The sequence below is a fragment of the Oncorhynchus mykiss genome, chromosome 20, assembly GCF_013265735.2.
Source record: "Oncorhynchus mykiss isolate Arlee chromosome 20, USDA_OmykA_1.1, whole genome shotgun sequence".
Classification (NCBI taxonomy): domain Eukaryota; kingdom Metazoa; phylum Chordata; class Actinopteri; order Salmoniformes; family Salmonidae; genus Oncorhynchus; species Oncorhynchus mykiss.
Window position 1 is genome coordinate 32288519 of NC_048584.1, and position 27932 is coordinate 32316450.

The 27932-nt window shown below is 45.2% G+C and overlaps 1 protein-coding gene across 1 annotated transcript in view; it reads left to right on the top strand.

Annotated features, from left to right (window-relative positions):
* Positions 1–2746: 2746 nt before the first annotated feature.
* Positions 2747–27932, top strand: part of LOC110499334 (zinc finger matrin-type protein 4) — a 184901-nt gene continuing 159715 nt past the window's right edge. Inside the window, exons 1-2 of the mRNA XM_036956195.1 lie at positions 2747–3129; positions 26214–26318. Coding sequence (XP_036812090.1) covers positions 26214–26318 — 105 coding nt within the window. The 5' untranslated portion in view covers positions 2747–3129. The remainder of the gene's footprint in view (positions 3130–26213; positions 26319–27932) is intronic.

Genomic DNA, 27932 nt, shown 5'->3' on the forward strand with positions numbered 1-27932 from the left:
AAGTAGGGCATTAATCAGAGAGGCAACAAAGAGACCAAAGAGAACCCTGAAGGGCTGCCAAGCTCCACAGCGGAGATTGGAGTATTATAGAGACGTACCAAGAGACTTGCAGCTGTAATTGCAGCAAAAGGTGGCTCTACAAAGTGTTTTTTTTGGTGGGGGGTGAATAGTTATGCGCGCTGAAGTTCAGTTTATTTTCTCTTACTTCTTGTTTGTTTCACAAACAAAATATATTTCATTTCCAGGTTGTAAGGCAACAAAATAGGAAAAATGCCAAGAGGGGTGAATACTTTCGCAAGCCACTGTATGTCGTCTTAAAAAGTAGTATGCAAGACACAGCCTCTCTGTCTCTCATCTCAGAACCGCGATACGTTTATACAACACGCTAAAACAGATCAATGTTGTTCAGGTCAGCTATATAGAGACAAGGTCAAGTGATATTTTATCCTTCAAAAGGTCTCTTTTCCTCACTGACCCACTTACACACTGAAACACGCTCTCCTCCTCCCTCTGGCCTCCTTCCAGACAAAAGTGCATTGATTGTGACTTGTAAACATTGTAAAGCTCTGGAAATGAACATCAATCTGTGTTTGATAGGAAACAGCAAATTTAACTATCTCCTTAAATCTCTCTCTCTCTGTCTATCTCTCTCTCTCTCTGTCTCTCTCTCTCTCTGTCTCTCCATATCACGGATTCCCCCGGTACTGCTACTCATTCCGTGCACCAGCTCCGGAGGTCTACGTCACCGGCCTTCTAGGCATCACTGAACTGGATCATCACCACCAACCCCGGACTGTCTAATCTCATTACACACACCATTCCCCCTGATTAGCATGTGTATATATGTGGCCTCTGTTCCCCATTGTCCTTGTTGATTATTGTTCCATGTCCGTTGGTCTTGTGAGGACCTGTGCTCTGTTGTATCAGCTTTCGTGTTACTGTATGTATCAATGTATCAACCCCCACCTTAACCCCTAACTCCTGAACCTAACCCTAACCCTAATTCTAACCCTTTCCCTAAACCTAACATCTAAGCCTAAAATAGTATTTTTCCTTGAGCGGACTGGTGAAATGTCCCCACTTTTCCTTGTTATACTATGTTTGTGAGGACTTCTGGTCACCACAAGGATAGTTAAACCAAACGCACGCATACACACACACATACACACACACTCACCACTCACACACAGCAGCCAAGCCCCTTAAGCTTGTCTGTTTTCTGCACGGATGACACTTACTGTAGCACTGTGACTTTCTCTCTCCATCTCTCAAGCTCTCTCTCTCTCTCCTCTCTATCCCTTTCCCCCTCTCTCTCTCCCTCCCCTACTCTCACTCTCTCTCTTTCTCTCTAACTTTTCCCTCTCTCTCTCTCTCCCCCTTTTTTGCTCCCTCTTCCTCTCTTCCTCCAGACCAGTATTGGCTCCAGACGTCCAGTCTGCCTTGGCTGGTGGTTTGATAAATGGTCCTCTATCTCATCTCTGTTCATTGTCATTGTCATTGTCAAGTGTGCGTGTTTCTCTGCGTCTGTGTGTGATTATGTGTCCGTCCTTGCTAGTGTGTTCTTGTTCGTGTGTAATTCTACATTCATTGTCTATGTTTTGAAGTGTTTGGGTTCCTCTCAGAAGGTTGCTGTCACTGCGTTCCTCTTAGAAGGGTAAGGGTTTGGGTTAGAAGGTTGCTGTCACTGTGTCTCTAAGAATCTATAAGCATGTAACAGTCCCACATTGTCAAAGCAGAATACACATCTATACAGTTTGAAAAGACAGTATTGAGAAATGATAAAAACAGCATGGCAATCTATCACTACATTTAGTAGAAATGACAGGTGAGGTATATATGTTTAATAACTAGGCAAGTCAGTTAAGAACAAATTCTTATCTACAATGACACCAGCCAATCCTGGACATTGCTGGGCCCATTGTGCCCTGCCCTGCCCTATGGGACTCCCTATCCCTATCACAGCCAGTTGTGATACAACCTGGATTCGAACCAGAGTGTCTGTAATGACACCTCTAGCACTGAGATGCAGCGCTTTAGACCGCTGCACCACCCTGGAGCCCGTCATATTGAAAATGAAACATTTGTCAGTCAGCCCAACCCCTCTCCTATAATTATTTATTATTTATTTGTGCTTAATGTTTCTTATATTTGATTGTGATTCAGAGTCACTGGGATCAGCATTTTTTTTTTTGACCAAGAATCCTTTTTTTTTCTAAATCAGAAAATCATCACTGCATGTACCTACCTATAAGCCTACATTTGGCTGATAATACAATGAATATACATATTAGGCATTGCACATGTAAATTGCTTAGAAATTACATTTTAGAATTCACCCTCTTTCTTTCACTCCCGCTCTTTCTCTCTGCCCGGTTGTTTCTCTCTCTCGCTCTGTCTCAAGGTGCCCTGAGCATGGACAAATTGAAACAAGTTTGACAGACACAGAGCTCACATTAACAGCATTAAAATTAATAACACATAGGCAGCTTTATTTCAATGTAATTCATTATTTATGACCAACGTTTATTGAAGCTTTATGCAGGTTGACAGATAGGTAGGTAGTTAGATAAATAGAAACATTTTTACTCTTGGGGTGTCAGAGCTCGCCATTGCGCATTCTATGGCGTGACACTTCATAGTTTTTTTTCTTTCTCCTTTTCTCTTTTTCTCTTTCTCTCTCTCTCTCTCTCTCTCTCTCTCTCTCTCTCTCTCGCTCTCTCTCTCTCTCAGAGTAGCACTTTATGTAAGATGATACCTGCGCGTGTGGGTGCACTGTACTGTAGCCTATTAGCTCGAGCTCCCACTCCCTCTCCTGTTCCCGTTACCCGGTGAATGATATCAACAGAGCGTTTTGCCTGTTCCCTACTGAGCGAAAGAGCACGCTTGAAAGGAGAATAACATCAAACCGCACATCTGAACGACAGCCAGAGCGCATGGAACCAGAGAAAATATAGGCTACCCACAGCAACGGCGAGAGCACATTGACAGGACAACGGGAGGACTGTTTATTCAAGTTGGACGGATGATTTAGCGAACACAATTGAGTAGACTGCCCGGCGGATGATAAGCGTCCGGGACCGGTGCTGTCGATTGTGCGAGGAGGCAAGTTAACGTTACCGGAAGAAGAAGGTGAGTGAGAGTGAAAGTTTCAGATGGTGGTCCAATTGATTAATTAGCCTATAGTATCAACTAGAATATACAGCCATGGGTCTGAGGTAGTGGGCTACGTAATGTTTAGCATCATGTTAACAGTTATTTGTAAGTGGTTGGTTGGATTGGCTTACGGTTTAGGAATTGTTGAATTTGTACAACGTTGGATCGGTGAGCTTGTTGGTCATGATAATACCGTAAATCACCATAGGCTATGACAGTGTTGACGGTCTTGGCTCAGTCCGTTAGTCATACAGCAGGTGTCTGTTTGACGAGCAGCAGACTATTTTCAGTTGAAATCAATGTCACTGACACCAGTAGGATTTGATTCATTACATGTATCACAACACGGGCCTATGTTTGGAGATATGAGTGATGCGGTTTTATATAGGTCTATCTCACATGGTGAGTTAGTTTGGCACCCGATCTAGAACCGAGATTGTGATGATGGCCTCTCCAATTTGACTTGACGCTGAGCTGTTGCTCTCTGGGTGGAATGAAGTTGCCCAGTGATCTTGTGTCAGATTTTGTGTGGTTGAAATCCGTGATATATATAGGGATACAGAGGGTGTGCACTTCTAAACCCATGTAGCCAAGCCTACCCATCTTTTACTGTGCGATAGGGTTTACCCACCTATTAGTAGGGAGGGCAAATTGAAAGGGCAGCTGCAAAGTCACTATTAGTTGATCTAAACGTCCATCGGAATGGCAAACTAGCACGTGATAGCCGTTGATCCGATGGTCCATTGAAATCCGTTCGACCAACCTTTACTTGGTTAGGATATACTTTTTTCGTTGTCGATATATATACTTTTTCCCGGTGTCTTATACGCTCCTGTTTCCAGTTGCAGGTGGAACTGCAAAAAACAGAACATTTCAGAACAATATTACATTTTGCGTTTCCCTTTCCATTTTGTCAACCTCCAATCAAAATCCAACACTCCAAAATGTTGGAGGCTGTTCTGCATGCAGGTTGTCCTCTAATCAGAAGCCGACTATGCTCAACTCCATCGTAAATCGTGGAGTTAATTAATCGGCAATCGAACCAGTGATGTCCAGATTCCGTGTGGTTTTTGAGTTGTGTTCGTTTCAACAGGGCACAAAACTGGATTCACCACAAAGAGATGAGTGATTAATTGCATATGCTTATGCAGTTCACAGTGCCTTTGGAAAGCATTCAGACCTCTTGATTTTTTCCCACACATTTTGTTACATTAAAGCCTTATTCTAAAATATATTAAATTGTTTTTCCCCCTCAGCAATCTACACACAATACCTCATAATGACAAAGCAAAAGCAGGTTCTGACATTTTTGCTAATTTATTCAAAATAAAAACTGAAATATCACATTTACAAAAATATTTAGACCCTTTACTCAGTACTTGAAGCACCTTTGTCATCTGTTACAGCATCGAGTCTTGGGTATGACGCTACAAGCTTGGCACACCTGTATCTGGGGAGTTTCTCCCATGCTTCTCTGCAGATCCTCTCAAGCTCTGTCAGGTTGGATTGGGATCGTCACTTCACAGCTATTTTCAGGTCTCTCCAGAGATGTTTGATCGGGTTCAAGTCCAGGACATTCAGAGACTTGTCCTGAAGCCACTCCTATGTTGTCTTGGCTGTATGCTTAGGGTCGTTGTCCTGTTGGAAGGTGAACCTTCACCCCAGTCTGAGGTCCTGAGCGCTCTGGAGCAGGTTTTCATCAAGGATCTCTCTGTACTTTTCTCCGTTCATCTTTCCCTCAATCCTGACTAGTCTCCCAGTCCCTGCCGCTGAAAAACATCCCAACAACATGATGCTGCCACCACCATGCTTCACCGTAGGGATGGTTACAGGTTTCCTCCAGACGTGATGCTTGGCATTCAGGACAAAGAGTTAAATCTTTGTTTTATCAGACCACAGAATCTTGTTTCTCATTGTCTGAGAGTCTTTAAGTGCCTTTTGGCAATCTCCAAGCGGGCTGTCATATGCCTTTCACTGAAGAGTGGCTTCCGTCTGGCCACTCTACCATAAAGGCCTGATTGGTGGAGTGCTGCAGAGATGGTTGTCCTTCTGGAAAGTTCTCCCATTTCCAAAGAGGAACTTTAGAGCTCTGTCAGTGACCATTGGGTTCATGGTCACTTCCCTGACCAAGGCCCTTCTCCCCCTATTGCTCAGTTTGGCCGGGCAACTGTGTTCTTGGGGACCTTCAATGCTGCAGAATTTTTTTGTACCCTTACCCAGATCTGTGCCTCGACACAATCCTGTTTCTAATTCTACGGACAATTTCTCCGACCTCATGGCTTTGTTTTTGCTCTGACATGCACTGTCAACTGTGGGGCCTTATATAGACAGGTGTGTGCCTTTCCAAATCATGTCCAATCAATTGAATTTACCACAGGTGGACTCCAATCAAGTTGTAGAAACATCTCCAGGATGGTCAATGGAAACAGGATGCACCTGAGCTCCATTTCGAGTCTCAGAGCAAAGGGTCTGAATATTTATGTAAATAAGGTATTTCTATTTTTTATTTTCAATAAATTTGGAAAATATATTAAAAACCTGTTTTTGCCTTGTCATTATGGAGTATTGTGTGTAGATTGGGAATTGTTTTTATCTAATCCATTTAAGAATAAGGCTGTAATGTAACAAAATGTGGAAAAAGTCCAGGCATCTGAATACTTACCGAAGGGACCGCATAAGGTTTAACATTTATTTAACAAAAATAGCCAGCAATACAACTACAAATCCGATAGCTATTGTGGCACATGTATGTGTCGATAGCAGGCTACATTTTGTGTTTCTGTTTTCAATATATCACAAACTGTTTCTGCATATTGATTATTGATTTGGGCAATTTATCATAAGGTCTTGACAATATGAAGCAAATCAAATAAAATCAAATGTATTTATATAGCCCTTCTTACATCAGCTGATATCTCAAAGTGCTGTACAGAAACCCAGCCTAAAACCCCAAACAGCAAGCAATGCAGGTGTAGAAGCTAGAGGTCGACCGAATATGATTTTTCAACGCCGATACCAATTATTGGAGGACCAAAAAAGCTGATACCGATTAATCGGCCAATTTTTTAAAATTGTAATAATGACAATTACAACAATACTTGAATTAACACTTATTTTAACTTAATTTAATACATCAATAAAATCAATTTAGCCTCATCAACCATGTGTAGTTAACTAGTGATTATGATCATTTTTTATAAGAGAAGTTTAATGCTAACTAGCAACTTACCTTGGCTTAATGCATTCACCTAACAGGCAGACTCCTTGTGGAGTGCAACGAGAGAGAGGCAGGTCGTTATTGCGTTGGACTAGTTAACTGTAAGGTTGCAAGATTGGATCCCCCGAGCTTACAAGGTGAAAATCTGTCGTTCTGCCCCTGAACAAGGCAGTTAACCACCGTTCCTAGGCCGTCATTGAAAATAAGAATGTGTTCTTAACTGACTTGCCTAGTTAAATAAAAGTATTTTTAATAAAAAAATGTAATCGGCAAATCGGCGCCCAAAAATACCGATTTCCGATTGTTATGAAAACTTAATCGGTCAACCTCTAGTAGTGGCTAGGAAAAACTCCTAGAAAGGCAGCAACAGCATAATGTTCAGTTAATGTTTTAGAAATATAAATGGAACTTTCAACATTCATTTCCAATAGTATTCTACTCAATCAGGTAAAAACTGCTGAATGAGTCCAAAAACGCTCTGTGATCACCACAAATCATGAAAACGGGTATGATGTGCCTTTTTGCGTTAGGTTTCTCTGTCGTGTTGCATTTGATCCCACGAGTTGGTCTGATACCAGCTAAAGCATGTGCAGTGCTCTCACACACTTACTTAAACAGCCACACAGGCATGCAACTACACACACAGAGGGAGAGAGATGCATCTGTCACTAAGCCAGCTACTGAAACAGCTGTAGAGTCAACTTTTTATCTGGAGAGATACAGAGATACACCTGCCGGCTAAATCCTTAGGCTTAAAAATTCATAGAAATGTGTGTACACAGCTCTCATGACCTGAAGTGCTAGTCCCACACGCACAATTGCTTGGAAGCACGCAGGAACACACACACACACACACACACACACACACGCACGCATGCATGCACGCACGCACACACACACATACTCAAACAGATATGCTGCTTCACACAAGGACAGCCACTTTAACAGCAGTAGAGAAAGAAGTGATGTTTTGTTTTCGTGATTTATTTTTTAAATACAACTATTTGAATCTGCTTTCAGCCAACTGGTACCTAAGTAATTGATCCAACAGTCACTTCTGTGTTTATTGACTTATGCCCTCCTGGTTAGGATTCTCCTGGCTGCAGTTTGGCTGTCGCTATTATTGTGGTGCTGAACTTGGGGACGCCGATTCCTTTGCTGTCCACATTAGTGGTACTGACTAGCTGCTCTTATGCAGTACTTTAGCATCGGACCTTTTACTCTTGTGGCAAACAATCTGAGCACTTTTCTAGTTTCGAGGCCGGTTTCCCAGACACAGATTAAGCCTAGACAAAACTCTTTCAGTGGAGCAGCATAGCTTTAGTCTAGGTTTTGGGAGTAAACAGCACTCCCACTTGACTTTTTTCCCCCCTTACTAGCTCTGAATTTGCTGATAGTTACTTTATTGAAGAATGATGCACTTACTATGACTGTGATATGTGGTTGTCCCACCTATGTGTGATATGTGATATGTGGTTGTCTTCTGAGTGCAATCATATGAAGATCATCAAAGGTAAGTGAATAATTTTATCTCTATTTCTGACTTGTGTAACTCTTCTACTTGGCTGGTTACTGTTTGTAATGATTTGTCTGCTGGGGTATGTTCTCAAATAATCGTAAGGTATGCTTTCGCCGTAAAGCATTTTTGAAATCTGACACCGTGGTTGGATTTACAAGAAGTTAATCTTTCTAGCGCAGGCGTTCCGCTAGCGAACCCCTCAACATTATTCCGCTGAAAAGGCAGTGCGCGAAATTCCAAAATATTTTTTAGAAATATGTAACTTTCACACATTAACAAGTCCAATACAGCAAATTAAGGATAAACATCTTGTTAATCTACCCACCGTGTCCGATTTCAAAAATGCTTTACAGCGAAAGCACAACAGATTATGTTAGGTCATAGCCAAGTCAAAAAAACACACAGCCATTTTTCCAGCCAAAGGTAGGAGTCACAAAAAGCAGAAATATAGATAAAATGAATCACTAACCTTTGATGATCTTCATCAGATGACACTCATAGGACATCATGTTACACAATACATGTATGTTTTGTTCGATAATGTGCATATTTATATACAAAAATCTCAGTTTACATTGGCGCGTTACGTGCAGTAATGTTTTGATTCCAAAACATCTGGTGATTTTGCAGAAATACTCATAATAAACATTGATAAAAGATACAACTGTTATTCACATACTTAAAGATAGACTTCTCCTTAATGCAACCGCTGTGTCAGATTTCAAAAAAACTTTACGGAAAAAGCATAATCTGAGAACGGCGCTCAGAGCCCAATCCAGCCAGAGAAATATCCGCCATTTTGGAGTCAACAGAAGTTAGAAATAACACTATAAATATTCACTTACCTTTGATGATCTTCATCAGAAGGCACTCCCAGGAATCCCAGTTCGACAATAAATGACTGATATGTTCCATAAAGTTCCATAAAGTCCATCATTTATGTCCAAATAGCCACTTGTTGTTAGTGTGTTCAGTCCAGTAATCTTCATGAGGCGTGAGCACTTCATCCAGACAAAAAATGGAAAAGTTCCGTTACAGGTTGTAGAAACAAGTCAAACGATGTATGGAATCAATCTTTAGGATGTTTTTAACATAAATCATCAATAAGGTTCCAACCGGAGAATTCCTATGTCTGAAGTAAAGCACTGGAACAAGAGCTAACTCTGTTGGGAGCGCAGGGAGGTTTTAATTAACCCAAACATGTGTTAGGTCAAGCAGCCTGTGGAGGTATAGAGCCAGCTCTGTCGGTGTGTTTGGTGAAGTTTCCAGTTTAAGGGTAAAGGTTAGGATTGGGGAGGGGAAACTGATCCTAGATCGGCACCTAAGGGAATCTTATCCTGGAGCGTACTCCTGGATGTACACGATTGACTACTATTGACCAACAGGTGAAACTGACTGTATATATTGTTTGTAGTCTATTTATTTGTCAACAAAAGGGTTAGAATGTATTTCACAGCCCTGATACCCCCATTTGATAAATTCAACAATTAGGGGGGAGAGGACAGCAACAGAATAGAACAGAATAGAATAGAACAGAACAGAATAGAACAGAACAGAAATGTTACATCTGCTCCTGCCACACCCTCTACTTTTCATCATGGACCTCCCTAACCTGCCACCACTCCCCCAGTGCTCTCTCTCTATCCCTCTCTCTCTGTGTGTATGTGATTGTGTGAGTGGAGACAGGTGTGCTAGAAGCTGAGCGGATTCCCACCAGCTGCAACCTGTTCCATAATCAAGAACCCTACAAATACTCAGTCCTGCCACTTCCACGCTGCCAGATCGTAGCCTCTACTCAGTCAGTCTGGATTTCTAGCTGTTTGTTCCTGCATAGATTTTGTTATCCTGTTGTGCCTGTTTTTCCCTAGCCTCGTGCTGCTTTTTCCCTCCGCTACAGTCCCGTTTGCTTTGACTCTGGTACCTGTCTCCAGTCCCTCGTCTTCTCAGTCCTGCTTTCCTGCAGGAAAGCAGGCACAACACCACCCTCACCTCCACCTCTGATCCATTGAAATCCTGAGGCAGAGGCAGCATTCCTGGAACTCAAGTATCGCTTCACTTCTTCCCCGGTCCTCACTCTGCCCGACCCAGAACTACAGTTCATCGTGGAGGTGGACGCCTCTGACGCTGTTCTGTCTCAACGTTCCCCCTCTGATCAGAAGGTCCACCCACGTGCATTCTTTTCCTGTAAGCTCTCACCTGCAGAGAGGAACTTTGACATCGGAAACCGGGAACTCCTGGTATTTAAGCTGGCTCTTGAGGAATGGCGTAACTGGCTGGAGGCCTTGTACACCCCACCTTCATCGCGTGGACTGACCATTTAAAAATCTGTCCTACATCCAGACTAGAAAATGTCTGAACTCCCGGCAAGTCAGATGGGCATTGTACTTTGGAAGATTCAATTTCACACTCACTTATCGCCCCAGTTCGAGGAATACCAAGCCTGATGCCCTCACCAGTTCACCACTGACAACACGGGTACCAAGCCAGAAGCCATTGTGCCATCCCCTTGCATCATTGCCGCCGTTGCCTGGGAGATCGAGTCCTGGTTCCGCCAGGCTCAGCAGAACCAGCCTAACCCGGGTAACGGTCCTAGTAATGTTCTGTTTGTTTCAGATTGTGTTCGCTCTGTTCTTCGATGGGTCATTCTACCCATCTCACCTGTCACCCTGGTATTAATCCGGACCCTTGCCTTCCTGCGTCCAGCGCTTTTAGTGGCCCACCATGGAGAGGGATGAATGGAAATTTGTCTCAGCCTGCTCGGTATGTGCCCGGAAACAAAACCTCCACTAAACCCACTTAGGGTCTGCTTTGCCCTCTTCCCATACCCAGTCGCCCCTGGTCACACATAGCTCTGGACTTCGTCACTGGCCTTCCCCCATCTAACGGTAACTCCGTCATCCTCACCATTATTGACAGATTTTCCAAAGCGGCTCACTTCATTCCCCTCCAAGCTCCCGTCCTCCAGGGAAACTGCAGACCTGCTAGTATCCCATGTGTTTTGTCTGCATGGCATTCCCACTGACATCATTTCCGACAGGGAACCCCAGTTTACCTCCCAGGTATGGAGATCCTTCTGTTCAGCTCTTGGTATCAATGTCAGTCTTCTGGATATCACCCCCAAACAAACGGCTGGACCGAATAGGCCAACCATGAGATGGAGACTGCCCTACGCTGCGTGACTTCTGCTAACCCTTTTTCCTGGAGTGCTCAGCTACTCTGGGTTGAATATGCCCACAACACCCTCACCAATGCCTCGTCAGGTATGTCACCTTTTGACTGTGCTTTGGGTTACCAACCCCTCCTCTTTCCCCGCCCAAGAGGTCAAGGGCCCCTTTGTCCTTGACCATCTGCACTGCTGTCATCGTACCAGGAGGAAGGCTGCGCTTTGTGCCTCTGACAGGACCCAGTCCCAAGTCAACCGTCGCCGGGCCTCAGCCCCAGTTCTCCCCCTCTGGTCAAAAGGTATGGCTCTTATCGAAGGACCTGCCATTGAAGGTGGCATCGAAGGAACTTCCCTTAACCCCTCTGCTGTGCGCCTGAAACTCCCAGCCTCTCTCAGGATCCATCCTACCTTCCATGAATCCCTGATTAAACCAGTCTGCTCCAGCCCCCTGTTTCCTCCTGCAGCAGCCCCCCCCCCCCCCATCAGGGTCGCGGCTGGCAGTACTTGGTGAACTGGGAGGAATATGGGCCTGAGGAGCGCTGCTGGGTGCCCCGCTGTAGCATTCTGGACCCCTCACTCTTACGTGATTTTCATACCCTACACCCAGATAAGCCCAGTCGGATGCCAAGTGGTGTCCGTACTGTTACATCTGCTCCTGCCACGCCCTCTACTTCTCATCCTGGACCTCCCTAACCTGCCACCACTCCCCCAGTGCACTCTCTCTCTCCCTCTCTCTGTGATTGTGTGAGTGGAGACCAGGTGTGCTGGAAGCAGAACAGATTCCTACCAGCTGCAACCTGTTCCATAATCAAGAACCCTACAAATACTCAGTCCTGCCACTTCCACGCTGACAGATTGTAGCCTCTACTCAGTTAGTCTGCATTTCTAGCTATTTATTCCTGCATAGATTTTGTTACCCTGTTGTGCCTGTTTTCCCTAGCCTCACGCTGCTTTTTCTCTCCGCTACAGTCCCGTCTGCTTTGACTCTGGTACCTGTCTCCAGTCCCTCGTCTCCTCAGTCCTGCTTCTCTGCCCTGGATCTTCGCTCTACTGCTTCATTGGATTCCGCTCCAGACCTGCTTACCCGGTTCCTAATCTCCTTGCACTCAGCCTCAGTCCAGATTCCCTACTACCCACCCAATATTCCCTTGGACTGCACCCTATCTCCTCTCCTGCTTTTCAATAAAAATATTGGTTACCTGTCCTTGTATCCTCATATGAGTCTGCATTTGAGTTCCCCTGCTCCGCCCCGCGTAACAAGAACAGAAGAGAAAATACTAGAATACAGTATAATAGGGGTCTTGTTAGGGATTAAATATGATAGGGGTTAACTGTAAAGCATGCCCTCACGTCTATCATCCAGTGCCTTTACTTTTCTATCTCTGTCAATATGCCTTTTTGCCCTTTTAAACTTCTTGGGGAGTCCTCCGTTTTCTATAGTTGCATATTTTCTACCTGGTCAGGCATGATAACGAGTGCAATAGAGGGTAGACATACGTAATTTTACTCTGTTCTTCCACTTTCTTCATCCATAGCCAATTATATCAATGCATTTTATCCTTTCAAACGCTCAGACAAGTCTAGGAAAGGCCTCGGTTTGTGCATGATTACATGTTCTCCACGGGCACATTATGTATCTGTCTCTCCCTCCCCCTTCTCTCCCTCCCTCTGTGCTGTAAGTCAGGTGTGATGGACAGTAGAGGGGTTACACAGCCATCTCTGCTCTCCACTGATGAAACACAGAGGGCCACGGATACATACACACACACACACACACACACAAACATACAGACCCGAGGTGCTAGATTGCGAGGGACTGTGGAGAGAATCTGATTACCCGACTGGCATAATTACTGTGGCCTAGATGTATAATCAGGGTAGGGATCTTGTATTTGAAAAGTGTCTGCCACACGCACACACACACACACACACACAAGGCTGGCACAATTACTGTGTAATCGTGTAATCGGCGATTATGGATGAAGACCGTCATGAAAATAAAATAACAGGCCATAACCGTAAAACATACACCGAACATACACCACACACACACTGAGACACTAACACACACAGTCAGACCGGCCAGTAATCTTGTTCTTGAAAAGTGTCTGCTGTCATTATCATACTGTTGCTCTCATTACTCTAACTGGTGTCCCACCTACTGTTCATGTGTCTGCAGCACTCTCATTTGTCTAAGACTGCTCCATGGCAACAAGCAGCATCTTCTGTCTGACTATCTATCACACACAGCGTGGGGTGACCTTTTATGCAGTGTGTTTGTGCGTTTGTGTGTGTGTATTTGTGTGTGTATCTGTATGTGTATGTGACCTTTATCTCTGTGTATCTACATTAATTGCTTCTTTCTGGCTAATGGGGAGCAAGGTGCTACATCTCTCTGTCACTATAACAACACTCATCCACGCATGCACGCACGCACGGACACACACACACACGCACACACACGCACGCACGCACGGACACACACACACACACACACGGTACCATACCTGCAAGCTTGAGTTTCACTGATTTATGATATTTTATATAAAAAATAAGTCAAGGTCATAGTGGTACATTTGAAGTAGTACTGTATCTGAAACAGTGCATTCTGAAAGTTTTCAGACCCCTTGACTTTTTCCACATGTTGTTACGTAACATCCATTCTAAAATGTATTCAATTGTTTTTTTTACCCCTCATTAATCTACACACAATATCCCATAATCACGAAGCAAAAACAGGCTTTTAGATTTTTTTGCAAATGTATATAAAAAGCTGAAATATAACATTTACATAAGTATTCAGACCCTTTACTCAGTACCTTGTTGAAGCACCTTTGGCAGCGATTACAGCCTCAAGTCTTCTTGGGTATGATGCTACAAGCTTGGCACACCTGTGTTTAGGGAGTCTCTCCCATTTTTCTCTGCAGATCCTCTCAAGCTCTGTCAGGTTGGATGGGGAGCGTCGCTGTACAGCTATTTTCATGTCTCTCCAGAGATGTTAGATCAGGTTCAAGTTCGTGCTCTGGCTTGGTCACTCAAGGACATTCAGAGACTTGTCCCAAAGCCACTCCTGCATTGTCTTGGCTGTGTGCTTAGGTTCGTGGTCCTGTTGGAAGGTGAACCTTCGACTTCAATGGCAAACATTTATAAAAACCTGTTTTCACTTTGGCATTATGGGGTATTGTCTGTACATTTATGAGGAAAAAGATGAATTTAATGTGGAAATGGGGATGGGGTCTGAACACTTTCCGAATGCGCTGTATGTCAATATAGATGTGTTATTGTGATAATATCGCTGTTATATTAATAATAGGGTACACACACACACACACACACACACACACACACACACACACACACACACACACACACACACACACACACACACACACACACACAAATTGTTGTGTTTGTGTGTGTGTGTGTGTGTGAGTGTGTGTGTGTGTGACCATCATTACTCTATCTCTCAGTGATGTAACTATTTTTACCCCAGCAGCTCTCACACTGATCCACAAGGCTAACAAGGAGTTTTATTCTCATAACTTGCACAGTGTGATACACAGTGTGATCTTGACGTGTGTGTCCACATGTATGAGTGTAGTCTGTGCACGTGTGTGAATAATGTGCGTATAATAATAAGTGTAACAGGGCGTAAGTGTAACAGTAACTAGATCTGAGAGGAAGTGACATCACCGTTGTTGTTTTTTTCCCACCTCTCTTTATAGAAATGTATCCAAAGATTTCTTTCAGTCATGTTTTGAAGCTTTTTCAAATAGCTCCAAGTTAACAATTACAAAAAACAGTCATTAAATGGTGATAAGCAAAACAACTTTGTTGTTTTTAAAAGTAACCATATTCATAACATACAATTAGTAATGGATTTCTTTAAAGGGTTATTCTTATTATATATTGGACACATCTACTCATTCAAGGGTTTTTCTTTATTTGTACTATTTTCTACATTGTAGAATAATCGTGAAGACATCAACACTATGAAATAACACATATGGAATCATGTAGTAACCAAAAAAGTGTTAAACAAATCAGAATATATTTTATATTTGAGATTCTTCAAATAACTACCCTTTGCCTTGATGACAGCTTTGCACACTCTTGGCATTCTCTCAACCAGCTTCATGAGAAATGCTTTTCCAACAGTCTTGAAGGAGTTCCCACGTATGCTGAGCACTTGTTGGTTGCTTTTCCTTCACTCTGTTGTCCAACTCATCCCAAACCATCTCATTTAGGTTGAGGTCAGGTGATTGTGGAGCTCAGGTCATCTGATGCAGCACTCCATCACTCTCCTTCTTGGTCAAATAGCCCTTACACAGTGTTTAACACTTTTTTGGTTACTACATGATTCCATATGTGTTATTTCATAGTTTTGATGTTTTCACTATTATTCTACAATGTAGAAAATTGTCAAAATAATGAAAAACCCTTGAATGAGTAGGTGTGCCCAAACTTTTGACTGGTACTGTACGTTCCAACAGAACAGGGACCCCAAGCATACAGCCTAAGCAATGCTGGAATGGCTTCATAACAAGAATGTGAAAGTCTTTGCTCGGTGGCAGGTAGCCTAGCGGCTAGAGCATTGGGCCAGTAAACAAAAGTATTTTAGCACTACACAGCTGATTCAAATAATCAACTAATGATCAAGCTTCGATAATTTGAATCAGATGCGTAGTGCTAGGGCAAAAAACTAAATATGCTCCCCTTGGCGTCCCTAGGACCGAGTTTAGGAAACGGTGCATTATGGGGTATTTCACAGCAAAATGTGAAATAAGTCAAGGGGTATGAATCATTTCTGTAGGGACTGTATCATACAAAAATGGATGTAGCAACCGCAGATTGCCCCTTTAAGGCATTATAAATGTTGTTTATTTCTCTCATTACTCCTACCATTAGAAAGGCCTCTTAGTCCCATTGCAAAGCATGCACAAATGCGAGGACACACACACATACACACCCACACACACATACATACACACACTTTCCAACAGTGATGCAGTGAAGAGGGGAGGCAGAGGAGAGGATGGAGGGATGTTTAAAGAGATAAAAGAAGGAGAGGACTTTGATAGAAAACCTCCAGGCTTCACTACCACCTGCTGTTTTCTCTCTCTCTCTCTCTCTCTCTCTCTCTCTCTCTCTATCTCTCTCTCCCTTTTTCTCTCTCTCTCTCTCTCTCCCTTTTTCTCTCTCTCTCGCGCTCTCTCTCTCTCTCGCGCTCTCTCTCTCTCTCTCTCTCTCTCTCTCACATGCTCTCTCTTTCTTTCTCTCGCTCTCTCTTTCTCTCTCTCTCTATCTCTCTCTCTCACATGCTCTCTCTCTCTCTTTCTCTCTCTCTCTCTCATGCTCTCTTTCTCTCTCTCTCTCTCTCTCTCTCTCTCTCTCTCTCTCGCGCTCTCTCTCTCTCTCTCACATGCTCTCTCTCTTTCTCTCTCTCTCCCTCTCTCTCTCTCTCTTTCTCTCTCTCTCCCTTTCTCCCTTTCTCTCTCTCTCTCTCTCTCTGTCATATGCTCTCTCTCTTTCTCTTTCTCTCTCTCTCTCTCTCTCTCTCTCTCCCTTTTTCTCTCTCTCTCTCTCTCTCTCTCTCTCTCTCTCTCTCTCTCTCTCGCTCTCTCTCTCTCTCTTTCTTTCTCTCTCTCTCTCTCTCTCATGCTCTCTTTCTCTCTCTCTCTCTCTCTCTCTCTCTCTCGCGCGCTCTCTCTCTCTCCTTCTCTCTCTCTCTCTTTCTCTCTCTCTCCCTTTCTCTCTCTCTCTCTCTCTCTCTCGCGCTCTCTCTCTCTCTCTCTCACACACATGCTCTCTCTCTCTTTCTCTCTCTTTCTCTCTCGCTCCCTCTTACAGCTAAGGCTCTGAATGTTGCTAGGGACAATAGTTTTGTATTGGAGGCTATACTGAGTTCTTCGTCTTTCAAAAAATGTGTGCAGTCCACTTTTTAACGTGCAGTACAATTCAGGATATTACCTCACCTAGATAAGCACCCCATGTCCTACATAATTTTTTTGGTGGTGTCTGCAAACTTTTATTTTCCATTTTTCAGGGTCACAAAGTGAACAAGTCTGGGAACCACTGTTTGCAATGATATGGACAGTACAGTATTTCACACCATTTAAGGTGAAAGTTGTTTTGTGCAGTACAGATACTGAGTGTGTGAACCTCCGCAGAGGAATGAAGCAACGTATCTCAACACTCTCTAAAGAAACACTGCTTCTTCTTCCCTGAGTAGCCACTTACTGTTATTAATATGAAATATTTAATATCTATTAATATTTAAATGTGGTGAAAAAAAGACCCAAACTTTTCCCATTTATCAGACAGAACAAAAGGGACATTCGGTGTGTGTGTGTGTGCATGCGTCTGCCTGCGTGCGAGTGTGTGTGACGGTTTAGTCAGGAGTTATCTGTCGATGTGGTCTTGAAACAGAATACTATTATAGTCCATTCAGTTCCCAGATGCCCAAGGCCCCAGGGGGACTTCTCCTCTTCCACTTGTCTTTTAGTTGTTATTTAACCAATTCATTGAGCAGTCTCTGCTGATGGTGCGACAGTTAGCATGCACAGTGCCTTCGGGAAGTATTCAGACTCCTGGACTTTTTCCACATTTTGTTACATTACAGCCGTAGTCTAAAATGGATGGGAAAAAATGTCGTCATCAATGTACACACAGAAATGACACAAACGAAAACAGGTTTTTAGATTTTTTTGCTAATTAAAAAAAATAATAAAACGTAAATACCTTATTTACATAAGTATTCAGACCCTTTGCTGTGAGACACAAAATTGAGCTCAGGTGCACCCTGTTTCCATCGATCATCCTTGAGACGTTTCTGCAATTTGATTGGAGTCCACCTGTGGTAAATGAAATTGATTGAACATGATTTGGGAAGGCACACTCTGTTACGTCCGTCATCGGAATGAGACCAAAACGCAGCGTGGAAAGTGTACATCTTACTTTATTTAGATGAACACCAAAAACAACTAAATACAAACGAATGTAAAGTTCTGTAGTCTCCACAACAACTATGCAAAAACAAGATCCCACAAACTCAGGTGGAAAACAGGCTGCCTAAGTATGATTCCCAATCAGAGACAAAGATAGACAGCTGCCTCTGATTGGGAACCATACCCGGCCAACAAAGAAATAGAAAACTAGAATGCCCACCCAAATCACACCCTGACCTAACCAAATAGAGAAATAAACAGGCTCTCTAAAATCCGGGTTTGACACACCCCTGTCTTTATAAGGTCTTTATAAGGTCTTTATAAGGTCCCACAGTTGACAGTGCTTGTCAGAGCAAAAACCAAGACATGAGGTTGTAGGAATTGTTTGTGGATCTCCGAGACAGGATTACATTTTTTATTTATTTAACCTTTTATTTAACAAGTTAGTTAAGAACAAATTCTTATTTACAATGACGGCTTACCGATAGGCAAAAGGCCTCATGCAGGGACAGGGGCTGGGATTTAAAATAATTAAAAAAAAGATATATATATATATAGGACAAAACACACATCACGACAAGAGAGACAACACAACAGCCACTCCTCAGTAAAAGGCACATGACGGCCCGCTTGCTCTGGTCTGATGAAACCAAGATTTAACTACAGTATTTGGCCTGAATGCCAAGCGTCACCTCTGGAGGAAACCTGGCACCATCCTTACGGTGAAGCATTGTAGTGGCAGCATTCTGCTGTGGGGATGTTTTTCAGTGGCAGGGACTGGGAGACTAGTCAAGATGGAGGGAAAGATGAATGGAGTACAGAGAGATCCTTGATGAAAACCTGCTCCAGAGCACTCAGGACCTCAGACTGGGGTGAAGGTTCACCTTCCAACATGACAATGACCCTAAGCATACAGCCAAGACAACACAGAGTGGCTTTGGGACAAGTCTATGAATGTCATTGAGTGGCCCAGCCAGAGCCCGGACTTGAACCTGATCAAACATCTCTGGAGCGACCTGAAAATAGCTGTGCAGCGACGCTCCCAATCCAAACTGACAGAGCTTGAGAGGATCTGCAGAGAAGAATGGGAGAAACTCCCCAAATACAAGCTTGTAGCATCAAATCCAAGAAGTCTCAAGGCTGTAACTGCTGCCAAAGGTGCCTCAACAAAGTCCTGAGTAAAGTGTCTGAATACTTATGTAAATGTGAAGAAAAAACAACAACAACCTGTTTTTGCTTTGTCAGTACGGGGAATTGTGAATGTATTGATGAGGGAAATAAAACAATTCAATCCATTTTAGAATAAGACTGTAACGTAACACAATGTGGAAAAAGTCAAATGGTCGTATTACTTTCTGAAGGCACTGTATTTAGCTCATTTTTGTTGTTTAACTTATTTAAAGAATTTGTGATTGTATGGCGTCATCCGACATTCCTGCTAGTGTTTTGTTTCTCTCACTAGCTACCTAACTCTTCTTTCTCTTCATGTTTCTCTCTCACTAGCTACCTAACTCTTCTTTCTCTTCATGTTTCTCTCTCACTAGCTACCTAACTCTTCTTTCTCTCCATTTTTCTCTCTCACTAGCTACCTAACTCTTCTTTCTCTCCATTTTTCTCTCTCACTAGCTATCTAACTCTTCTTTCTCTCCAGTTTTCTCTCTCACTAGCTATCTAACTCTTCTTTCTCTCTCCATTTTTCTCTCACCCACCCTCTCTCTCCCTTCCTTCTCTGTCTCTCTCCCCTTCCCACCCTTTCTCTCCCCCTCCCTCTGTCCCTCTCTCTCTCCCTCTCCCCCTCCCCCTCCCTCTCCCCCTCTCCTTCTCCTTCTCCCTCTCCCTCTGTCTCTCTCCCCTTCCCACCCTTTCTCTCCCCCTCCCTCTGTCCCTCTCCCTCTCCCCCTCCCTCTGTCCTCTCCCTCTCCCCCTCCCTCTGTCCCTCTCTCTCTCCCCCTCCCTCTCCCTCTGTCCCTCTCCTTCTCCCTCTCCCTCTGTCCCTCTCCTTCTCCCTCTCCCTCTCTCTCTCCCTTCCCACGCTTTCTCTCCCCCTCCCTCTGTCCCTCTCCCTCTCCCCCTCCCTCTGTCCTCTCCCTCTCCCCCTCCCTCTGTCCCTCTCCCTCTCCCTCTCCCCCTCCCTCTGTCTCTCTCCCTCTCCCCCTCCCGCTGTCTCTCTCTCTCTCTCTCTCTCTCTCTCTCTTTCCATCTTTCTCTCTGTCTCTCTCCCTCCTATCTAGTCATTCATCTCGTCACAGATTGCCTTCATAAATGAGTCAGTCTACCCAGACAGAGCTCCATGCAACATGTTATACCCACAGGGGGAGTTGAGATATTTTGGCAGATTATGAAGTTTGTGACGTCATCTTAATTAACGAAGAGATGAAATGATAATGTTTAATTTGCAGGTCGGTTGGTTCTTGCCTGTCAATCGAGAGTCAATGTAAGTTATTTAACTACAGAATATGAGAGATGCTTTGATTGGCCTGTATTCTGTCAGGAGTAGAATGATTCTTGTCATTGTTTTCAACTTCACCTTTCTCACCTTCCATCACTACGTTACTGCATCTCATCAATGGAGCAAACAATTATCATTTGGATCAAAAAGATTCTGACTTGAGTGACTTTCCCTCTGTCACGTTCTGGTGGAAGCAATGTTCAGAACAGTGCAGGTAGAAATGTTATGTATAGAACGGACATGTCTACCTCATTTCCTATTCTAGTGCATGACAGAGAATGTATGTTCTCAACAGCATCTATATGAATATAGATTCCCCCCCTCAGGTGTTAAGGATAATACCTTGGAGTGCTGTAGCTAAGCGTTAATGAGTCGACCAAAGGTTCAATTAGATAATGAGGATCTATTTTATTCTCTTCGATTCTATTTTAACGAGCTGCTTTAGTTTATGAGATTGTCCACTCTACTGTGATGAGAGCTAAGAGAAGTGAAGGGTTAATTGTGTGTGTGTGTGTGTGTGTGTGTGTGTGTGTGTGTGTGTGTGTGTGTGTGTGTGTGTTTAACTATAAGTGTGGGTACCAGAAGTCTCCACAAGAATAGTCAACTGACAACAAACTTGACCAACTGGGGACATTTTGTTAGTCCCCACAAGGTCAAATGCTATTTCTGGGTTAAGGGTAGGGTTGGGGTAGGGTTAGGGTAGGGTTGGGGTAGGGTTGGGGCTTAGGGAAAATAGGATTTTGAATTGGACTGAATTGTGTGTCCCTACGAGGTTAATTGTACAAGGCTGTGTGTGTGTGTGTGTGTGTGTGTGAGTGCAGCAGCTAGTTGTGCATTGAGGCTGAGTGTGTGTGTGTGTGTGTGTGTGTGTGTGTGTGTGTGTGTGTGTGTGTGTGTGTGTGTGTGTGTGTGTGTATTCGCTGTCTTTCTCCGTTCCCTACATACAGTTAGACTAGTGCCTGTCTCAGTCTTTGTCTCTAATGGCACCCTATTCCCTATGCAGTGTGACTCCCTATTCCCTATGCAGTATGACACCCTATTCCATATGCAGTGTGACTCCCTATTCCCTATGCAGTGTGACACCCTATTCCATATGCAGTGTGACTACCTATTCCCTATGCAGTATGACACCCTATTCCCTATGCAGTGTGACACCCTTTTCCCTATGCAGTGTGACTCCCTATTCCCCATGCAGTGTGACTCCCTATTCCCTATGCAGTATGACACCCTATTCCATATGCAGTGTGACTCCCTATTCCCTATGCAGTGTGACACCCTATGCAGTGTGACTCCCTATTCCCTATGCAGTGTGACTCCCTATTCCCTATGCAGTGTGACACCCTATGCAGTGTGACTCCCTATTCCCTATGCAGTGTGACACCCTATGCAGTGTGACTCCCTATTCCCTATGCAGTGTGACACCCTATGCAGTGTGACCCCCTATGCAGTGTGACTCCCTATTCCCTATGCAGTGTGACACCCTATGCAGTGTGACTCCCTAGTCCCTATGCAGTGTGACTCCCTATGCAGTGTGACTCCCTATTCCCTATGCAGTGTGACACCCTATTCCCTATGCAATGTGACTCCCTATGCAGTGTGACACCCTATTCCCTATGCATTGTGACTCCCTATGCAGTGTGACACCCTACTCCCTATGCAGTGTGACTCCCTATGCTGTGTGACACCCTATTCCCTATGCTGTGTGACACCCTATTCCCTATGCAGTGTGACACCCTATTCCATATGCTGTGTGACACACTATTCCCTATGCAGTGTGACACCCTATTCCCTATGCTGTGTGACACCCTATTCCCTATGCAGTGTGACACCCTATTCCCTATGCAGTGTGACACCCTATTCCCTATGCTGTGTGACACCCTATTCCCTATGCAGTGTGACACCCTATTCCCTATGCATTGTGACTCCCTATGCAGTGTGACACCCTATTACCTATGCAGTGGGGCACCCTATTCCCTATGCAGTTGGACACTCTATTCCCTATGCTGTGTGATACCCTATTCCCTATGTTGTGTGACACCCTATTGCCTATGCAGTGTGACTCCCTATTCCCTATGCAGTGTGACACCCTATGCAGTGTGACTCCCTATGCAGTGTGACTCCCTAGTCCCTATGCAGTGTGACTCCCTATGCAGTGTGACTCCCTATGCAGTGTGACTCCCTATTCCCTATGCAGTGTGACACCCTATTCCCTATGCAATGTGACTCCCTATGCAGTGTGACACCCTATTCCCTATGCATTGTGACTCCCTATGCAGTGTGACACCCTACTCCCTATGCAGTGTGACTCCCTATGCTGTGTGACACCCTATTCCCTATGCTGTGTGACACCCTATTCCCTATGCAGTGTGACACCCTATTCCATATGCTGTGTGACACCCTATTACCTATGCAGTGGGGCACCCTATTCCCTATGCAGTTGGACACTCTATTCCCTATGCTGTGTGATACCCTATTCCCTATGTTGTGTGACACCCTATTGCCTATGCAGTGTGACCCCCTATTCCCTATGCTGTGTGACACCCTATTCCATATGCAGTGTGACACCCTATTCCATATGCTGTGTGACACCCTATTACCTATGCAGTGGGGCACCCTATTCCCTATGCAGTTGGACACTCTATTCCCTATGCTGTGTGATACCCTATTCCCTATGTTGTGTGTCCCTACGAGGTTAGTTGTACAAGGCTGTGTGTGTGTGTGTGTGTGTGTGTGAGTGCAGCAGCTAGTTGTGCATTGATGCTGAGTGTGTGTGTGTGTGTGTGTGTGTGTGTGTGTGTGTGTGTGTGTGTGTGTGTGTGTGTGTGTGTGTGTGTGTGTGTATTCGCTGTCTTTCTCCGTTCCCTACATACAGTTAGACTAGTGCCTGTCTCAGTCTTTGTCTCTAATGGCACCCTATTCCCTATGCAGTGTGACTCCCTATTCCCTATGCAGTATGACACCCTATTCCATATGCAGTGTGACTCCCTATTCCCTATGCAGTATGACACCCTATTCCCTATGCAGTGTGACACCCTTTTCCCTATGCAGTGTGACTCCCTATTCCCCATGCAGTGTGACTCCCTATTCCCTATGCAGTATGACACCCTATTCCATATGCAGTGTGACTCCCTATTCCCTATGCAGTGTGACACCCTATGCAGTGTGACTCCCTATTCCCTATGCAGTGTGACTCCCTATTCCCTATGCAGTGTGACACCCTATGCAGTGTGACTCCCTATTCCCTATGCAGTGTGACACCCTATGCAGTGTGACTCCCTATTCCCTATGCAGTGTGACACCCTATGCAGTGTGACCCCCTATGCAGTGTGACTCCCTATTCCCTATGCAGTGTGACACCCTATGCAGTGTGACTCCCTAGTCCCTATGCAGTGTGACTCCCTATGCAGTGTGACTCCCTATGCAGTGTGACTCCCTATTCCCTATGCAGTGTGACACCCTATTCCCTATGCAATGTGACTCCCTATGCAGTGTGACACCCTATTCCCTATGCATTGTGACTCCCTATGCAGTGTGACACCCTACTCCCTATGCAGTGTGACTCCCTATGCTGTGTGACACCCTATTCCCTATGCTGTGTGACACCCTATTCCCTATGCAGTGTGACACCCTATTCCATATGCTGTGTGACACACTATTCCCTATGCAGTGTGACACCCTATTCCCTATGCTGTGTGACACCCTATTCCCTATGCAGTGTGACACCCTATTCCCTATGCAGTGTGACACCCTATTCCCTATGCTGTGTGACACCCTATTCCCTATGCAGTGTGACACCCTATTCCCTATGCATTGTGACTCCCTATGCAGTGTGACACCCTATTACCTATGCAGTGGGGCACCCTATTCCCTATGCAGTTGGACACTCTATTCCCTATGCTGTGTGATACCCTATTCCCTATGTTGTGTGACACCCTATTGCCTATGCAGTGTGACTCCCTATTCCCTATGCAGTGTGACACCCTATGCAGTGTGACTCCCTATGCAGTGTGACTCCCTAGTCCCTATGCAGTGTGACTCCCTATGCAGTGTGACTCCCTATGCAGTGTGACTCCCTATTCCCTATGCAGTGTGACACCCTATTCCCTATGCAATGTGACTCCCTATGCAGTGTGACACCCTATTCCCTATGCATTGTGACTCCCTATGCAGTGTGACACCCTACTCCCTATGCAGTGTGACTCCCTATGCTGTGTGACACCCTATTCCCTATGCTGTGTGACACCCTATTCCCTATGCAGTGTGACACCCTATTCCATATGCTGTGTGACACCCTATTACCTATGCAGTGGGGCACCCTATTCCCTATGCAGTTGGACACTCTATTCCCTATGCTGTGTGATACCCTATTCCCTATGTTGTGTGACACCCTATTGCCTATGCAGTGTGACCCCCTATTCCCTATGCCGTGTGACACCCTATTCCCTATGCAGTGTGACACCCTATTCCCTATGCAGTGTGACTCCCTATTCCCTATGCAGTGTGACACCCTATTCCCTATGCATTGTGACTCCCTATGCAGTGTGACACCCTATTACCTATGCAGTGGGGCACCCTATTCCCTATGCAGTTGGACACTCTATTCCCTATGCTGTGTGATACCCTATTCCCTATGTTGTGTGACACCCTATTGCCTATGCAGTGTGACTCCCTATTCCCTATGCAGTGTGACACCCTATGCAGTGTGACTCCCTATGCAGTGTGACTCCCTAGTCCCTATGCAGTGTGACTCCCTATGCAGTGTGACTCCCTATGCAGTGTGACTCCCTATTCCCTATGCAGTGTGACACCCTATTCCCTATGCAATGTGACTCCCTATGCAGTGTGACACCCTATTCCCTATGCATTGTGACTCCCTATGCAGTGTGACACCCTACTCCCTATGCAGTGTGACTCCCTATGCTGTGTGACACCCTATTCCCTATGCTGTGTGACACCCTATTCCCTATGCAGTGTGACACCCTATTCCATATGCTGTGTGACACCCTATTACCTATGCAGTGGGGCACCCTATTCCCTATGCAGTTGGACACTCTATTCCCTATGCTGTGTGATACCCTATTCCCTATGTTGTGTGACACCCTATTGCCTATGCAGTGTGACCCCCTATTCCCTATGCCGTGTGACACCCTATTCCCTATGCAGTGTGACACCCTATTCCCTATGCAGTGTGACTCCCTATTCCCTATGCAGTGTGACACCCTATTCCCTATGCAGTGTGACACCCTGTTCCATATGCTGTGTGACTCCCTATTCCCTATGCAGTGTGACACCCTATTCCCTAGGCAGTGTGACACCCTATCCCCTATGCTGTGTGACACCCTATTCCCTATGCTGTGTGACACCCTATTCCCTATGCAATGTGACACCCTATTCCCTATTCTGTGTGACACCCTATTCCCTATGCATTGTGACTCCCTATGCAGTGTGACACCCTATTCACTATGCAGTGTGGCACCCTATTCCCTATGCAGTGTGACACCCTATTCCCTATGCAGTGCACTATATTTGATTAGAGTCACTCTAAGGGATAAGGGTGTAATTTGATCAGAGTCACTATAAGGGATAAGGGTGTAATTTGATCAGAGTCACTATAAGGGATACGGGTGTCATTTGATCAGAGTCACTATAAGGGATACGGGTGTCATTTGATCAGAGTCACTATATCCTGGCAAGAGGGCGTATTGCTTTATTCTAAGTATGTTTTTTCTGTGTGTGTGTTTGTGTGTGTGCGTGCGTGTCTAAAGATGAAGTCGGCTGGGGTCGTGGAAGGAGGACTGTTCACAGAGAGTTACTGCAACATCTGTAATGCCCAACTCATCTCCGAGTCGCAACGCACAGCACACTATGAGGTGAGTCTACATCACGCTCACATGCAGCACGTGTGCACACTCACACACACACAGAGAGCGAGGAAGAGGCCTGAGAGAGAGGAGGAGGGCAGGGGGTATGAGTGTGGGGTAATCAAGAGGGGAGAGTGTGGTGCAGGGAGTTGCATTAGAGGGAGAGAGACAGTGCCAGCTGGAGGGATGGATGGATAGATAATGGAGTGCTGCTAGTGGGTGATAACCTGCCTGAGTCCAGTCATGCTGCTCCACTGCCCCTGTTAGATCTTTCCCCTGGGAGTCAAATACCATCCTCTCCCTGCCTGACTCCCTGCCTGACTCCCTGTCTGACTCCCTGCCTGACTCCCTGCCTGACTCCCTGTCTGACACCCTGCCTGACTCCCTGTCTGACTCCCTGCCTGACTCCCTGCCTGACTCCCTGCCTGACTCCCTGCCTGACTCCCTGCCTGACTCCCTGTCTGACTCCCTGCCTGACTCCCTGCCTGACTCCCTGCCTGACTGCCTGACTCCCTGTCTGACTCCCTGCCTGACTCCCTGCCTGACTCCCTGTCTGACTCCCTGTCTGACTCCCTGTCTGACTCCCTGTCTGACTCCCTGTCTGACTCTCTGCCTGACTCCCTGCCTGACTCCCTGCCTGACTCCCTGCCTGACTCCCTGTCTGACTCCCTGCCTGACTCCCTGTCTGACTCCCTGTCTGACTCCCTGTCTGACTCCCTGTCTGACTCCCTGCCTGACTCCCTGCCTGACTCCCTGCCTGACTCCCTGCCTGCTCCTCTGTCCATCACATTGCAGGTGTGTGGGTGTATGTCTAGTGCATCTCGACTCAGACCCAGGCCCAGCATTACCTGTCAATGTTTTCCCTCTTATCTCCCTCCCACCCACCCTCTCCTCTTTCTTTCTGTCTTCTCCATTATCACTTTCTACATATTCACTTACCACATGTTTCTTTAACAATCCACCACTCATTCCTCTCTCCCTCTCTTCTCTACCACTATCAGTATCTTCCTCTCTTCTCTACCACTATCAGTCTCTTCCTCTCTTCTCTACCACTATCAGTCTCTCCCTCTCGTCTCTACTACTATCAGTCTCTTCCTCTCTTCTCTACCACTCTGTCTCTCCCTCTCTTCTCTACCACTATCAGTCTCTCCCTCTCTTCTCTACCACTATCAGTCTCTCCCTCTCTTCTCTACCACTCTGTCTCTCCCTCTCTTCTCTACCACTATCAGTCTCTCCCTCTCTTCTCTACCACTCTGTCTCTCCCTCTCTTCTCTACCACTATCAGTCTCTCCCTCTCTTCTCTACCACTCTGTCTCTCCCTCTCTTCTCTACCACTATCAGTCTCTCCCTCTCTTCTCTACCACTCTGTCTCTCCCTCTCTTCTCTACCACTATCAGTCTCTCCCTCTCTTCTCTACCACCATCAATCTCTTTGTCTCTTCTCTACCACTATCAGTCTCTCCCTCTCTTCTCTACCACTATCAGTCTCTCCCTCTCTTCTCTACCACCATCAGTCTCTTCCTCTCTTCTCTACCACTATCAGTCTCTCCCTCTCTTCTCTACCACTATCAGTCTCTCCCTCTCTTCTCTACCACTATCAGTCTCTCCCTCTCTTCTCTACCAC